A 14923-nucleotide genomic window follows, 5' to 3' on the forward strand; every position below is an offset into this window, starting at 1 on the left:
TATTAGCACTTCGCCCAGGATAACAGGCTGGACTGTGTGTTGTCAATCAACGAGCCACACCCGAGGAGTCAAAGCTACATCAGATGAGATCAGACGCAGTCAGTGAGCAGTGGAGGCAGGTCAGAGGTTCAACTTCACGGGTTCAAATCGGTGTAAAACTAAATGGTAGGGTTTTTTATTTTTTTTTTTAATGTATTCACTCGAAATCCAGAGCAGTTTGTGTAGCGTATTAGTGTAAGGACAACACAAAATGGTCGTGTGTTTAGCACACTGTTTAATAAATATATTCAAACTGGTTTAGCTATTTTGACACGATAACTGTTAAACAATCTTTTATTAGTTAATATATATGTTGTTAAATGAAGACAGTGTCATGTCACTTCCATACAGGCCTTCAGCAGTGCTTTAGTGTGTGACTCTATGAGAGCTGAGATGGAAGAACGCCGTTTCCAAGCAGTTTTGGGGTACTTTTATTATTTACTTTTAACGCCATTTCTAATAATTCTGTTTAGTATTAAATATGGACCGATTACTTGGAGGAAATGTAGCTTGTTGTGTCCTGTGTAGCTCCTCGGGAGGGATTGCTGAGGCTCTGAGATCAGTCGCGCGATCAGACACGTGGAGTCTCCAACGCGTTTTTCTCCAAACTTCCTCCCTCCTCAACGTGGAGGACCAAAAAGACATTGGCACTCCGCCGCAGTCCCCTGTTCTGCTGTGTTCACAAGATGAGGACAAACGGTAGGACGCTTCAAGGTCTTTTTATGTTAAAGAAGGCTGGTAGATGTGTAAGATTGCTCTGTAACCCAGGTTGTGGAGATGACCACAGACTTGTGGTGTGCCTCCTGATATTCTTCTTGTAAACTTGAATTTAATTCCGTTGAATGGACATTGTCACAAAGCAGCTTTCCAGAGTAGATCTGGGATTTTAATGTGAGAAGAATACATCTCGATTAAACAAGGACAAACTCAGAGGTATGAGGAAGAAACCTTAAAAAGGTTGTGTGATTTGGAAATAATTCTCTCCTGTTGCTAAATGGTTAAAGTGCAATTCAGGAAATTCAGTGTTGATTTAGCAAATTATCAGTGAAACACTGAGATTTAGTTGCAGACGTGTTTGTCAAATGTAGTCCAAAGCTGTGATTGCAAAAACTGTTCAGATCAATTGGGGTCCAAAGGCTTAATGATTTCTTAGTGGTACCATCCACAATCATCGTTTTATGTAACTTTAGTATGTCCATATGGTGACCTATTTAGGAGCATCAGCAACAAGTGTATCCAAGTGATGAAAACCAGAACCAGAAAAGGCATCATGCTGGATAAGGCAGGTCTGGCGAGCACAAGAAGGGATCAGCGAATCACTTGACTAATTGTAAACTAGCCCATAATGGTGTTTTTTTCTGACTAGATCAACATGGACCCAGGCAACACAAACAGTGTGTCTCCAGTCTGTTCTGTGAATGAGTTGTAAAAGCCATAATCCTTAGCCTAGTCTAGTCCTAGTCTTTAATTTTTCCATATCAAACATTAAGTTTTTCTAAGTGAGTGAGGAGCAACGAAGTACTGAGGTTGTACCGTTATAAGGGTCAAGAAAATGTATTAATGTACAGCTTTCTATCATTGTCTATTTGCACCCGATCATTAAACTTTTTTTCGTTTTTTTTTTTTTCTTCTTTCCCTTAAAGCTGCATGACCGAATTTCAGGACACCCTTCAAAAAGAAACATTTGACGTGAAGTTAAAATACATAAGTGGTTGTAAGTGCAAGTTTCACTTAAAACCTTGTGTATGGAATACTGTGTATGTATTACATTTGTTCTCTATGCATTTGCCTTGTAGCAGTGCCTCTGTATCAGGAGTACTGGCTGAAATGTATGAAGGCTGAGTTACAGAAGGCGCACCGTAAAAAACTGGTCAATGTTGTGGACGCGCGGTGTCGATCTACCGTGCTTTCTGCTTCTGCATCAACCCCAGCTTGTGGATCAAGTCCACCAGGGCTACACGTTGCACCGTATGCCCTGTGGCAGCAGCTGCCTGAAGTACAGAGGCGAAACTTGCTGCACACGCTCTCATCCAGAGACGTTCGCCATCAGGAGGTAGGTTTTATTAAAGTCATAGCTGGAGTTTATATATATATATATATATATAACACTATATAAAATAACATTTTGGGTGCTTCTTTCTTGCATAGGCCATGTTTGAACTGATCGTGTCTGAGGCTTCATACCAAAAGAGTTTGCGAGTGTCAGTCGGACTCTTTCAGTCCTCAGCTCAGCTGAAGCAAACTTTAACTCCTGTGCAGAATCATGTTTTATTTTCCAATTTAAAGGAAGTCTGCAGGGTCAGTGAGAGGTAAGCACTAAGTACACATTAATCTTTTTTCATATTTTATAGTCTATATTTTAAACGTTATTTGACATACCCGTGTTTCTCATGATGTCAGAAGGGCCTTAACCTAATATGCTTCTTTTGTTCTATTAGATTCCTTCAGGATTTGGAGAATCGACTGGGGCAAAATGTGGTTATGTCCAAGGTTGGAGACGTTGTACTGAATCACGAGTCAACGTTTCGTCAAGTCTACGTGCCCTACGTCACCAACATGATGTATCAGGAGAACCTTATTGCCAAACTTTTGTTAGTTCTACTCATTCCGTTTTCATTTCATGAATCCTTTTAATATGTACCTTTTGCCAATATCTGTGCTTCTTTTTTGTGATTGCTGCTGCATTTTCAGACATGAGAACAGGAAATTTGTGCTGGCTTTAAAGAAGCTTGAGAAGGACCCACTTTGCCAGAGACAGACACTCAAGTCCTTCCTGATCCTTCCTTTCCAAAGGATAACAAGATTGAGACTGATTTTAGAGGTGGGCATTAAAAGCGTGTGTGTTTTAATGTACCAATCAACACAATTTTCTTGACACTTTGTTCTTCATCACTGGTTCAGAATATCCTGAAAAGGACAGATGAACACTCCACTGATGTTCCCGACCTAAAGGGTGCAATTGAAGCTGTACGAGAGGTTTGCTTTTAATCTTTCAATCATAATCATTATTAGCTTACATGTACTGTACCAAATGCACAATACCTTACTTTAATTAGTCATTTACTTTATCTTCTGTAACTTATACTGGTGAAAGTTGCAGTGACACCATCCTGGGATCACTGAATTCAATGCAGGAACACAACCAGTCCTGTCACAGCTAATCAACAATATTCTATGTCCCATAGATATTAGTGGAGTGTGACCACAATGTCCAGCGAATGAAACGGACAGAAGAACTGGTTAGCTTGGAAAAGCTTGTGGATTTTGCCAATGTCAAGGTCTGCATTATTGACTCATTTTGCCCCTCAAAATTGTTTGTTTCACTTCTTTTATATTTTTGTTTTTCTTCAGTCAGTACCTTTAATAGTAAGTGGCCGTTATCTGATTCGAGCGGGACCCTTGAAAAAGTTGACTGTCAAGAGTAATCAGACTTCAGGCTCCATGGTCTCACGCACAGACCTCCACCTACATCTCTTCAACGACCTCTTGCTCCTGTCTGTTAAAAAGTACAACTGCCTTTTTTTCTTTTTAATTCTGTCAAATATGGAAGAATCATGAAACATGCTTTTATTAGTAAACAAACAATACAGGGAGGATTGGTGCTGTTACAATCTTGAAGTGGGTGCATCATTTTTAAGTGTTTCGTGCTCAAACTCTTAAATGCATTCTGTTAGATTTTAGTTTATTCCTTGTTTGCTGTTATGACCTATTCTCACCTGATACATTGTTCTGTCTGGTCTACCTTTTGATATATACGGCATACCAATCCATCAGTGGAAACCGATTCGTTGTGCAGGATCATGCAGCGTTTCCTGCACATGTTAGTGTAGAGGAGTTAAGGACTCAGATGTTGGGTCTGCCACCAGATGCTTTTCTGCTCCGCCTCACGCAAAACCACTTACGAGCTGCTACTGCCGTTATACTCACTGCACAGACACGGTAACCAAAACGGCTGCACTGTTCAGTTCTTGAACGGAATAACAATTACAGATGTTTTGTGAGCTATTTTATAATTTGACTTAACTAAAGCTCAATATTTGTCTGCAGGATGGAGAAAGAGACTTGGCTCCAACATCTATCTTCAAAAAATGGCACCATGGGTAGTACAGAGATCATTTGAATATTTTAAGTATTGTATGTAATTTTATACCTATTGAATGACAAGTATATAACAATGATCATATTGATTGTGAGATTTAACAAACATGAAATAATTTATTCTAAATAAAGCTTATTTGTAATAGTCAGCTATTCACTGTTTTCCATATGAAGGTGTTTTACTAGAGCTTTAACAATGTTCATTGGCTGTTTACTATTGTGTCCTCGGGTCTTGTCCTGTCATTGCCTCTAGTAGAAAGCTCTCTTCTTGTTCAGAAATTGGTCCTTCCCTCCTGGAGATAAACAGACAGTGATCACTTGTAGCATTTACAGTAATTATTTGGTGCAATGTGCTCTCAGGGTGTGACTATTGTATAATGTTTTGAATCACCAGTTTAATTGTAGTGCTCAACATTTGTGAAAATAACTGCTGCACACTTATCAAATAACCAAAAAAAAAAAAACACGAGGGGGGGGGGGGACACTACTGCTTACATACAGAAGAATATTGTAAAGTGGGCGATGCATAATAACACAAACACCAAGTAGTGTGTCTGATGTTTAATACCAGTGATGTTAAAAAATAAAACTATTTAGCATAAGTGGGTGATTGGTACCTAAATGGCGTTGCATCATTTACAAAAACATTTTATCGAGCAATTAACCATCAAGTGAAAGTACGATCTGTTCACTGTAATGTCACAGGACCTCTGGTTGGTTCCTTTGTGTATTAATAGCAATTTGTAATAAGTATTTTTGTTTTATTTTGTGCATCTGCAATAAATAGTTTTTCCACAAATATCAAAGATACAAATTCTAAAAACGGGATCAACTGACTCAATTATAACTCATCACGGAACATGAAAAATACCTGTACAGGAGAGAAAACCTGCTAAAACACCCAAATGTCCTTTTATTTGTTTTGCTTTAAAACCATGTTCTCACTCCCCATTTGCCGACCCATTTCTGTATAATACAACAACTTTTATGTCTCAACATATGGATGGATAGTGTAACACATCTATGTTGGTAAATCTCTTGAGCAGTCACAGTTCTTACACAGGATTCTCAGAGGAGCATCAGAATGGTGGTTTTTTTTCTTCTCAAAATCAGGAATTTATTTATTTTCTTTCTTCAAACAAACAAAAACCTTCCTCAATATTCTTTTAAATTGCAAAGATTTCATTACTGTGCCATATTAAAGAGCAAGAGAAGTTTGACTTGAACTAACCTCCAAAGCCTTGTGAGCATCAGACTGGGATTATGTGACTGGTTGAGGTGACATCAGGTCAAAATCTGACAAGTTCCTAGCCACCCAAACTCCTGCTGCAAACAAACCTAAATTCACAAGAAGATTCCTAAAGAGAAATACAGTTTTATAATTACATGGTGCTCTTTCTTACATTTTTCTACTAGGCTGAGTTCTTTATAATACTCAAACTTCACATTTGTTGGTCAGATTAAGCTCAGTTTTGTGATTAAGGATTTTTTATTTTTTTTATGCGGTAGAGAATAAAAGTTAGAATGAGTATGATGGGGGTCAGAGGGAACATGCAGGATATATTGTACCTGCTCCTATGATCATCAAACACAGCTAGCAACTAGCTCCTACACAACTGTATACTAAGTGAAGGTCATTCTCATACGGTTATCCAAACTGCCTGCTGTATAACCCAGATAAAGGCGGTGGTGATGGGAGAACATATGCTATATGCACACAGGAGTGGGAGAAACAGAGTTAAATCAGTTATCACGTTACCTTCTGAAATCATTTCTGTCTGTCGCAAACCGAAATGCGGAGCTGATCCACCCAGCTCCGGGAGATCCTGCTTCGCTTTTCTTTCCAGCACCCGCCATTTTCCCTGGTGACTTCTTTTTAAAAAAGGAGACAAATAAAAATGTCAGAACAATTTTAAAAGCAAAACATTTAAACCCATTATAATCCATACAAAACCATTCTTTCATCGTCTCTACACACCATGAGGCAAGCTTAGAAGCGTACGGAAACACGCGTGGGACAAAAATGTTCTTCTAGCGTGTGTGTGTGTGTGTGAAACGCTAAAAAATACCGTTTTGAATTGTCCCAGTGCGGCATCCTGACTTTAAATGTCGGTCCTCCCTTACCGTAAGTCTGAAAATGGCCGCCACCAGGTACCGTCGCTTTCTCAAGTTGTGTGAGGAATGGCCGAGAGACGAATCGAAAAAAGGGCGAGATTTGGGGACGTTTTTGCGGCAAAAGGTGGCCAGTGCGTTCAGAGAAGGCGAGAACACTCAGGTAATAAAGAATAGCTAACATTTGTGTATTTCAGAGGGCATTACCTCTCATTAAAGTCAAATTTAAATATTTCAATATAAAGGTTTTTTACTATAACGTGAAAATGAAAATATTTTCAGGAAGAATGTGTTAAGAAGTTAGTTTTCTTATGCATTTAGGCCTAATAACGCTGTTGTGCCTCACTGTGGGCTGACACACGAGTGTCCTTGAATGTTGGTGAATTTCGAGGTTCTCATGCACTTGCAAAAACTACTTGGCGTGTCTGATTGACCAAGCTGTCGTTTTGTGAAGAAGCTGGATGCTATTGGGAAGAAGATTATTTTCAGACAATTCTAGTTCATTTTAATGCTTTGCAAATTAAGTACGTTTACAAACTTGTCTTTAAGTTGCATCTATCTGTATTGTCGTCACCTTTTAAAGCCACTGAACACTTTTGAGCAGGGTTTCCCCGAGAATGTCTTCCATTTATTCTGATCTCACAGGTGCTTTTATAGGCATTATATGCCACTGTGGTTATAATTTTGCCAGGTGTCCTTCAGATGTATTGGTTGGCATCCAAGCTAAAGATTGTGCAGTCTCATGGGCTGAGAATAATTTAAGTTCTCATAGTGAACCCTCGTTGTTTTTTTGTTTTGTTTTTTTGTTGGTTTGTTTTTTTGGACACTTCACCCTGAAAGTTGTGGAGATGTCTGTTTCTCCTGTTTTTCCACATTTTCATGATCCTGATCACCTCTCTTCAGTTTTGGACAAGCAGAAGGAAGGTAAGCCTTGGTATTCCCCAAACTGAGAGGCGCAAACCTGTTCTGTTCTGACATTGACCCAGTGAACAAAGTAACGTCCATAAAGACATGGGTTGTCAGTCGTTAAGTAGCAGAACTCAGAAGAGGTAAACAAGTCTGTTCATGCCTGTGGATTTGTATTTGTCGTATAATATATGGGTGTGATGGTCATGTTTGTGACTTTAGTTTATTTTTACAGACCTTGGCACTTTTTACATGTTTACTCCCTGGTGTTTTTATTGCTTTAAGATTTATAATCACACTCTTTATGAGGATGAGGATGGTTCCCCTTTTGAGTCTGGTTCCTCTCAAGGTTTCGTCCTCATAACTTCTAAGAGAGTTTTTCCTTGCCACAGTCACCATGGCTGCTCATCGGGATAAATACATATTATTCACCCTAACTCTTAAAATTCTGTAAAGCTGCTTTAAGACAATGTCAATTGTGAAGCAGGCTATAGAAATAAACTTGACTCGACTTGACTTTTCCCAGGTACCCAGTGGGAAAAGTGGGATATACCTATGAGCAACTTTCTCATAGCAACGTGTACTTGTGAACACTTATTTTTTTTAAATGGTGTGTGTATGTATATATGTATGTGTGTATATAATATATATATATATATAAATTAGGATTTTTTTTTAATTGCAAACTTTGATAGTTTTTTTTACAATTGCATACTTTTTGCCAATTTGAAGAAGAAAAAATCTGTTCTATGTACAATAAAGCTGTCACACAATTAGGATAAATGAATAGATCTGAATACTCTGTTAATATGCACTATAAATTTTAGAATTTTACCAGACCAAGTGGTGTGGTTTAAATTCTAGCTATTCAGGAAAAAGACATCCAGCCACAATTAACACGCAGACAAACCACATGCTTATTACAACCCAAAAAATTAAGCACCGGCATGATCTGAAATGTATTTGATGGAGGATCTATACTCTTCTTATAGATCTCGGACCCTGAAAAATGTGATCAAATGTATGAAAGTCTGGTGCGAATCAACAGCAATGTTTACAAAGAAAAGGTGAGTCTGAAGTGAAAATATTTAAATGCAGTATTAAGTAAAATTTGTTAAGGGACATCAAAATCTCTTGGCATTTTCAACTTGTCATGAATTATTGTTTGGTTCAGCAACTTGTACTGAAGATGTACCCAAAATGCATGTTATCTTCTATTAAACAACAGGGGGGAATAAAAGATTTAGCTGTTTTAACGTTGCAGAAATGTAGAAGAGCTTTGACACACAGTCAACACTGAATGTTTATTAATGGTTATGGTTGAATGTACAGGCTGTAAAATAGCATGTTTTATATTCATTGCCACATTTCAATAACCATTGGCTTTGAATTTCTCTCTAAATTTCTCTTTCCAGTTTCCCAGAGCAAAAGATACAAGTTTTACTGGCGTGACTGTGGAAGAGTGTCGGATGTTATTAGCAACAGGTGAGTTTATTCTAAATGAATTATGAGAAAGTAAACTTGATACTTGTTGCTGATAAATGTAAAGGTTTAAAAAAAAATAATCATTCTGCTTCCTAGGAAGATCATTGTAATAGTTAACTTTTTATTATGCCACATAATAACTGAAGCTTCTGTCAGCAATGCCAGACGCTTATTTTCACTAAAACTGAAAATTAAACTTGTTTCAAAGCTGCACTGTAAATGTGCCAGATAATTAATGCATTTGCATGCATCTCTAGAAAAAAAATGAACAAATTTATTTCTTTATCACTTTTAGGAATGATGCAACAGATGGATGAGGAAAAGAAAGGGTTGTGGAAAACTCTCACGCAAAGATTCTCCTCTAAGCCAGAAGATACATCTGTGGAAAAGCCAGAAAAGTAGATGTTTTGCACTATAAGCACATTTTCAGTGACAGTTTTTTTTTTGTTTTTTTTCCCTTCACATTTTATTAATATATGTACTTTAGATTTTCATTTTTTTCTATTTGCAGTATGTGCATATGAATGCTAATTCATTCATATTTTATATATTTTTTGTCTGAAACTTAAACAATTAAAGACTCATTAAATATTTTGTGCCAGAATAAATTCCTGTAGCTACACCAAACATGCATATGTGTGATCATGTAAGAAAAATGTATGATTATATCTTTCAGTTTTGAATTCAACATGCAGTAAGCCACTGGCGCACAGCCTGTGAATATGAGATAGGACATTCTGTTTTGAAACACACCCTTTAATAATGTGATGGTATAATGTAGCATTAGCATAAACAAAATAATGAATTTGTACAAAATTTAATAATTCAAGCAAAATAGAAAGTCATTTATTTGTTCAAATGTTCATTGAGGGCAGACACGGGGCAACAGTTGTGTGGGTGAATTAAGTATTTTTTTTACTGGCCAGAAATCAAACAGAATTAGCAGAGGAATTACAAATTTCTATTAGCTTGCTAAAATATAGAACTTTTCCAAAGTCATCAGAGATGTAAGCTAAATGTTAGTGTATAGCTGCTGATTTTCATTCATATATTCATTAGATTATGGTTACAGACAATGGCCATAAGGTCCTATTGTGCCTAATAGTGCAAGTTAAGTACATTTTTGTCCTCTCTAGTCTGTTTTGGTCTCAGGGTTGTCCCTCCATATACAATAGTTGAGTGAGGTGGCCAAGCAGAGCCAAGCCATGTATGGAGTCATGAGGAGAAAGGCAGTGCGGTTCACTGGATACCAGGACACCATAGTGGCAGCCACTGTCCCTGTCAGCACCACAAGCTCAATGAGTGCCTGTGAGACAAGAAACACGAGCATTACCTTTTTTTATTAACATTGTTTTACAATGTGCAGTTATTATCAGCCGATTATGAATTACACCATAGTTTTTGCAAATCGTTGCTGTTCTAGGTTCCTCAGTCTGACAAAATGTGTATTAAGTAGCACTGGGACAATGCAATGCAGTGAAACAGCAGTTATTTTAAACCTGTCTTGTGCAGAAAAGCATTCTCTTACCAATTTGATCTTGTGTGCCCCAAAAAAGATAGGGGTCCAGGCCCAGTTCAGTGCCAGCTGCAGACCATAGAGTCCCAGTGGGACCACAGCATCTTCTGTGAAGCCTCCCAGCTGCTTATACACCAGATATGAACCATACCTGAAACATTATTAATGAAGGTGTTAGATCATAAGTAGATAATAGGTCTCTGAAAAAGTAACCTGAAACAATAATTAGATAATAAGCAGCATTCCCCAGAGCCTTTTACAATATATTCCAATAAACGGCATATTTATAACGATGAATGGTCAGTTAACACAAATTTAGTAATGTACTTACCCCATGCCAGTGTATAAAGTTGTCCATACTATCCCAAAAGCCGAATTGGGTGGTCTCCATGACGGTTTGTTAAGAGAGGCGTACCACGTCTTTATCTGTCTTCTTGTGATTAAACCTCCACAGATCCCACCAACATGTGGTAGGGCAGTTAGCCCCACCATAGTTGTCCACATGGCTTCAACAAAGTGATCTAGAAGATTATGACTGGAAAAAAAAAACATTAATAATCTATAATTTTTTTAATATCATTATTACAGAAAGTTATGTTACAGGTATTTGTTTGTTTTTCACAAAATCAAGTAATACCTTTTACACCAGTTAAATTAAACAAGTAGTACATATTGTTTCCCTAATAAAAAGTTTACATCCACACGTTGAAGATTTGGTTTTGCATAATAGGCAGTGTGGTATTATGTACCATGGCTGGTGACCAAGGTTAAAATATAACTTGACTGAAATAAATCAACCAGATCATTTCTGAAGCAGACTAATGGCGGTTGGCTTCTCGCCACTTTGTTCAGCCAATACAGACTGCACACCTTGTGTAAGTTTTTAACTCGACTCTCTGAGTCGGTTCTTTGATATGGCGAGTTGGGATCGGACTCTCATCCGTTGCAAAGATAAAATGCAACCGCGAATGAAACGAATCTGAGTCGGTTCTTGTTTGTTATATGAGCCGGGTGTTCACTATAAAAGAAGAAAAAAATGACATAGCACCACTACTAAACCTTGATTATTTGACTAGTAAAATGTGTCTTGTGACTTCTTTTATCCCTGCACTCCGATCAACGACTTTTAACCTGATGTTTTCAAATGGAATAACATCTGAAAAAGACAATAATAAGCAAATACTGAATTATAAAGCACCCTTGAAAACAAAATATATTACACATACTTCGGGTTGTTTTGCACGTCCTTTCTATTCAAACTGTTAAAGCAGATCAAACTTAAACATTATTAAACTAAATTGCACCACAAGTTACGACCTGGTGTGAAGCTTCAATATCATATTACAAGTGTTATCCTAACAGTCTACATTCCTGTAAAACAATAGAATAAACCCTCGTCCAGCCACGTTTCTTACGCAAGTTACATAACGATTACACACGCACACTCCGGGTTAGCGCGCTTTCAGAGCAAAAAACACACACGATCACTTCGATCCGTTTAGACACAATCGGTAGAATATTATTATTTGTTATACCTTTAAATAACAGGTGTGTCGTACGTCTGTCTCCGTTGCGGTTCGGCGAAAACTTATACGTGACTTACGCGCTTCCTAGAATTATAGCACGGAGTGGGCGTGTCTACTTATACAACGCGCAGCCACGCCCCTTCAGGTTTCATAAGATTGGAATTGAACACAGATGTTTCCACGAAGAGACGTTTCAGATGTAGAGTTGTGTAAGTAAGAAATAAAACACGACTGGGACTGACCCCCTCCTCCTCCACACACACACACACACACACACACACACACACACACACACACACACGAATGTTCTGATTTAGTCTATTGTCAAGATACACATTTTTTTATTTGTGCTTATATAATGTTTCTGTCTTTGGAGTTTGTCTTTGAATTTCAATACCATAAATAAACCTCTTCAGATTTATACAATGGCACAAATTTCCAATATTATATATATTTTCAGACATTGCAACAGATCACAAGATTTAGATCCATTAAGACTTAATAAAATAAATTCGATTCAGTTACTAATTCCATTATAGTTTAGGCAGTTCTGCCCATTCGTCCATTTTGGTCATTACTTAACTCACACACATTTTAGTTTGTGCTCACGTGCAAATAAATTAAAATGTCCTACCCTCAGAAGCTTTTTCGCCGTGTTTTGTATAAACTAAACAAAGTCCAGTTTCTAGAGAATGTTACTCTCAAGAATCTTGTCTTGAAACACTCCTGACCCAGGACAGATCACAGTTGTTGCAGAGCAGCTATTACTATCTGCAGGCCAAGTCTAAAGTCAAGTCAAGAAGCTTTTATTGTCATTTCAACCATATATAGCTGACACAATACACAGTGAAATGAAACAACGTTCCTCCAGAACCCTAATGTTACATACAACAATCACGGAAACAGAAAACACAGGGCTAAGGACTAGTAAGTGTCCTCGCCACATAAAGTGCATGTGTGCAACCTGGTGCAAACAGTGCAAGACAACACAAGACAGTGCAAGACAACACAAGACAGTGCAAGACAACACAGGACAGGACAGTGCAGGACAATACACAAAATAGCTCCGCCAGTTGCTCCAAACCTGTTGTAACGAGACAAAATGAACAGTAGCCAAAATGTTGTGCAAAAAAGCAATATAGCAGCAGCAGTTCAGGAAAGCTGTGCAAAAATGGCATGTAAACAGTTTATGGTAATGAAGTGATGTAATATGAGTGGAACTGAAGTCATGAAATATCCTGCAAGTTTGTGTGTTTTTGTTTTAAGCTGCTGGTTGTTCTATCAATTTGTATGTTTCTCTTTTTTTGTGTTTCACTCTCATGCTTCGTGAAGTCCACCATCGTTTACACTATGTAGAATACGACAGGCTGCTTAACAAAAGGTGGCATCCAATTAATGGCAAGGGTATTAAATTACAATATTAATGGATATTATAATAAAAAATAATGAATCTAAATGAATCTGCAATCTGCAAATATTAACAATATTTCTTGAAATATATAATAAAATATATTTATAATAATTAATTCTTTATTTTTGTTGGCCCCTCCCCATTGCAGGCCCCTGGGCTTCTGCCAATGTAAGTCCAGGAATTTACACTATGTCTCTCTGGGAGTCATGTTATAGGAAAATATTCCATGTTGATTTTTAAAGAGTATTATTTAATGTTAGGCAAATTCTTCCTTTTATGTTTTATACAACTTTATAGTGCAGCATAAGAGTGAAACAATAGAACATCAGAACAAGAAATTTTTTTTTTTCCCAATAACATATATGAATAATGTAGTGCATTATATCTCTAGATCAGAATGAAATACACATCCTACAGGAATGTTGTCTTTCGAGATACGTTCTGTATGTCTGTATAAAGTTAAAAGTGTATCTAAAAAAGTATCCAATATTTTGAAGATTAAAAATCCAATTGTTGTGGCAAAGATTTGTATATTAGTGACTTTGTCAAGTAAAATTCACAAGTGCAGTCACACCCCTTTTCCACATATGGTGTTGTGTATATAAGCAATACAACATGACACAGACTCATCATGGGCCCCAAAGGCCTCTGGGCAAAAGCTTTACAGCCCCCTCCCCCCCCTCCCCCATAACACTGACCACCCCCATTTGGCCATAGGCAACACACAATTTAATTGTGCTCATATACTGTTTTTGTCTTTAAAGTTTGTCTTTGGATTTCTATCCCATAAATAATCCTCTCCAAATGTATAAATTCTTCTATAATTTTCTTAGCAAGGATTAAAAAATGGCAAAAAATCTGCAAAATTGTAAATATTTTCAGAGTTCAACAAAGCACAAGATTTAGATCCATTAAGAGTTAAGAGCAATTCAAAGAAATCAGACTCAGACTTACTAACAATACACAATACACTATCACTGAGGCACTAATTAAAAATAAACAAATAAATAAAAGTTACCTTGCTATAAATACATACAGGTTGGAAAAATCTTGTCTAGCATGTGACATTCCTCCACTGCTTATATTCTGTCGACCAGGTGACAGTCTACACCAACACACACACACACACACACACACACACACACACACACACACACACACACACACACACACACAGACACACAGACACACACACACACACACACACACACACACACACACACACACACACACACACATGCATGCACGCACACACATCCACACATTTGGCCAATAGTTAGCACATACACATTTTAGATTTGTGCTCATGGATGAATAAATTCAAATGTCCTACCTTCAGAAGCTTTACTTCCATGTTTCTCTTGCTTAGGAGTCCTTTAAAAACTCAGTAAAAATCCAGTTTCTGGGGAACGTCGCTCTCAATAGGAATGAGATGACAGAGACGCTCCTGACCCAAGACAGATCAGAGTTGTGCAGATCAGCTATAACTATCTGCAGGCTTAAAATATCCTTTAAATATGGATATTCTTTTATGCTGCCGGTTTTTTGGTGTCTCACTCTAATGCTGCTTGAGGTCCACCTATATATATATATATATATATATATATATATATATATATATATATATATATATATATATATATATATATATATATATATATTTTAGATTATGTCTCTCACAGTGGACATGCACCTACGATGACAATTTCAGACCCCTCCATGATTTCTAAGTGGGAGAACTTGCAAAATAGCAGGGTGTTCAAATACTTATTTTCTTTACTGTATATATAGTGACTATATGAAGTATATAAAATAATTGTTTAACTTAAG

At 37.3% G+C, this 14923-nt stretch overlaps 4 protein-coding genes across 7 annotated transcripts; 2 read left to right on the top strand and 2 right to left on the bottom strand.

Moving 5' to 3' along the window:
• The first annotated feature begins 36 nt into the window (after nt 1-36).
• Nucleotides 37-4282, top strand: LOC310735975 (rho guanine nucleotide exchange factor 19). 2 transcript variants are annotated; one of them, XM_083559317.1, is made up of 13 exons: nt 37-165; nt 391-464; nt 568-738; nt 1683-1753; nt 1836-2092; nt 2188-2348; nt 2478-2630; nt 2731-2860; nt 2941-3015; nt 3225-3317; nt 3391-3545; nt 3814-3978; nt 4087-4282. In XM_083559317.1, exons 1-13 carry the CDS (start codon nt 163-165, stop codon nt 4157-4159), a joined length of 1581 nt encoding a protein of 526 aa, XP_083415443.1. In that variant the 5' UTR covers nt 37-162; the 3' UTR covers nt 4160-4282. The 2 variants fall into 2 exon arrangements, with proteins under 2 accessions (XP_083415443.1, XP_083415444.1); XM_083559318.1 differs by having other exon boundaries at nt 3225-3278.
• tomm6 (translocase of outer mitochondrial membrane 6 homolog (yeast)) lies at nt 3592-6257 on the bottom strand. Its single transcript, XM_083559401.1, has 4 exons — nt 6116-6257; nt 5897-6009; nt 5369-5495; nt 3592-4430 (listed from the first exon to the last, which is right to left on the bottom strand). Exons 1-3 carry the CDS (start codon nt 6116-6118, stop codon nt 5399-5401), a joined length of 213 nt encoding a protein of 70 aa, XP_083415527.1. The 5' UTR covers nt 6119-6257; the 3' UTR covers nt 3592-4430; nt 5369-5398.
• uqcc2 (ubiquinol-cytochrome c reductase complex assembly factor 2) lies at nt 6221-9267 on the top strand. The gene is made up of 4 exons (XM_083559357.1): nt 6221-6412; nt 8148-8222; nt 8571-8640; nt 8936-9267. Exons 1-4 carry the CDS (start codon nt 6275-6277, stop codon nt 9040-9042), a joined length of 390 nt encoding a protein of 129 aa, XP_083415483.1. The 5' UTR covers nt 6221-6274; the 3' UTR covers nt 9043-9267.
• A 197-nt stretch (nt 9268-9464) lies between these two features.
• tspo (translocator protein) lies at nt 9465-11936 on the bottom strand. Of its 3 annotated transcripts, none has more exons than XM_083559376.1 (5): nt 11692-11796; nt 11216-11312; nt 10488-10691; nt 10169-10307; nt 9465-9946 (listed from the first exon to the last, which is right to left on the bottom strand). In XM_083559376.1, exons 3-5 carry the CDS (start codon nt 10658-10660, stop codon nt 9773-9775), a joined length of 486 nt encoding a protein of 161 aa, XP_083415502.1. In that variant the 5' UTR covers nt 10661-10691; nt 11216-11312; nt 11692-11796; the 3' UTR covers nt 9465-9772. The 3 variants fall into 3 exon arrangements, with proteins under 3 accessions (XP_083415502.1, XP_083415503.1, XP_083415501.1); XM_083559377.1 differs by lacking the exon at nt 11216-11312 and adding an exon at nt 11027-11174 and having other exon boundaries at nt 11692-11791; XM_083559375.1 differs by lacking the exon at nt 11216-11312 and having other exon boundaries at nt 11692-11936.
• Nucleotides 11937-14923: the final 2987 nt, after the last annotated feature.

Source organism: Silurus aristotelis, assembly GCF_946808225.1.
Source record: "Silurus aristotelis genome assembly, chromosome: 2".
Classification (NCBI taxonomy): domain Eukaryota; kingdom Metazoa; phylum Chordata; class Actinopteri; order Siluriformes; family Siluridae; genus Silurus; species Silurus aristotelis.

What these genes read in the sequence shown, in the direction of transcription:
- LOC310735975 (XM_083559317.1), top strand. An exon ending in AACCTTATTGCCAAACTTTT is followed by an intron (nt 2,631 to 2,730) that starts GTTAGTTCTACT and finishes CTGCATTTTCAG; the next exon opens with ACATGAGAACAGGAAATTTG. An exon ending in GATTGAGACTGATTTTAGAG is followed by an intron (nt 2,861 to 2,940) that starts GTGGGCATTAAA and finishes TCACTGGTTCAG; the next exon opens with AATATCCTGAAAAGGACAGA.
- tomm6 (XM_083559401.1), bottom strand. An exon ending in GACAGAAATGATTTCAGAAG is followed by an intron (nt 5,496 to 5,896) that starts GTAACGTGATAA and finishes ATTTCTCTTTAG; the next exon opens with GAATCTTCTTGTGAATTTAG.
- uqcc2 (XM_083559357.1), top strand. Translation starts at nt 6,275, where the DNA reads ATGGCCGCCACCAGGTACCGTCGCTTTCTCAAGTTGTGTGAGGAATGG. An exon ending in GAGAAGGCGAGAACACTCAG is followed by an intron (nt 6,413 to 8,147) that starts GTAATAAAGAAT and finishes CTCTTCTTATAG; the next exon opens with ATCTCGGACCCTGAAAAATG. An exon ending in GCAATGTTTACAAAGAAAAG is followed by an intron (nt 8,223 to 8,570) that starts GTGAGTCTGAAG and finishes TTCTCTTTCCAG; the next exon opens with TTTCCCAGAGCAAAAGATAC.
- tspo (XM_083559375.1), bottom strand. Translation starts at nt 10,660, where the DNA reads ATGTGGACAACTATGGTGGGGCTAACTGCCCTACCACATGTTGGTGGG. An exon ending in ACTTTATACACTGGCATGGG is followed by an intron (nt 10,308 to 10,487) that starts GTAAGTACATTA and finishes ATAATGTTTCAG; the next exon opens with GTATGGTTCATATCTGGTGT. An exon ending in GGGCACACAAGATCAAATTG is followed by an intron (nt 9,947 to 10,168) that starts GTAAGAGAATGC and finishes CTTGTCTCACAG; the next exon opens with GCACTCATTGAGCTTGTGGT.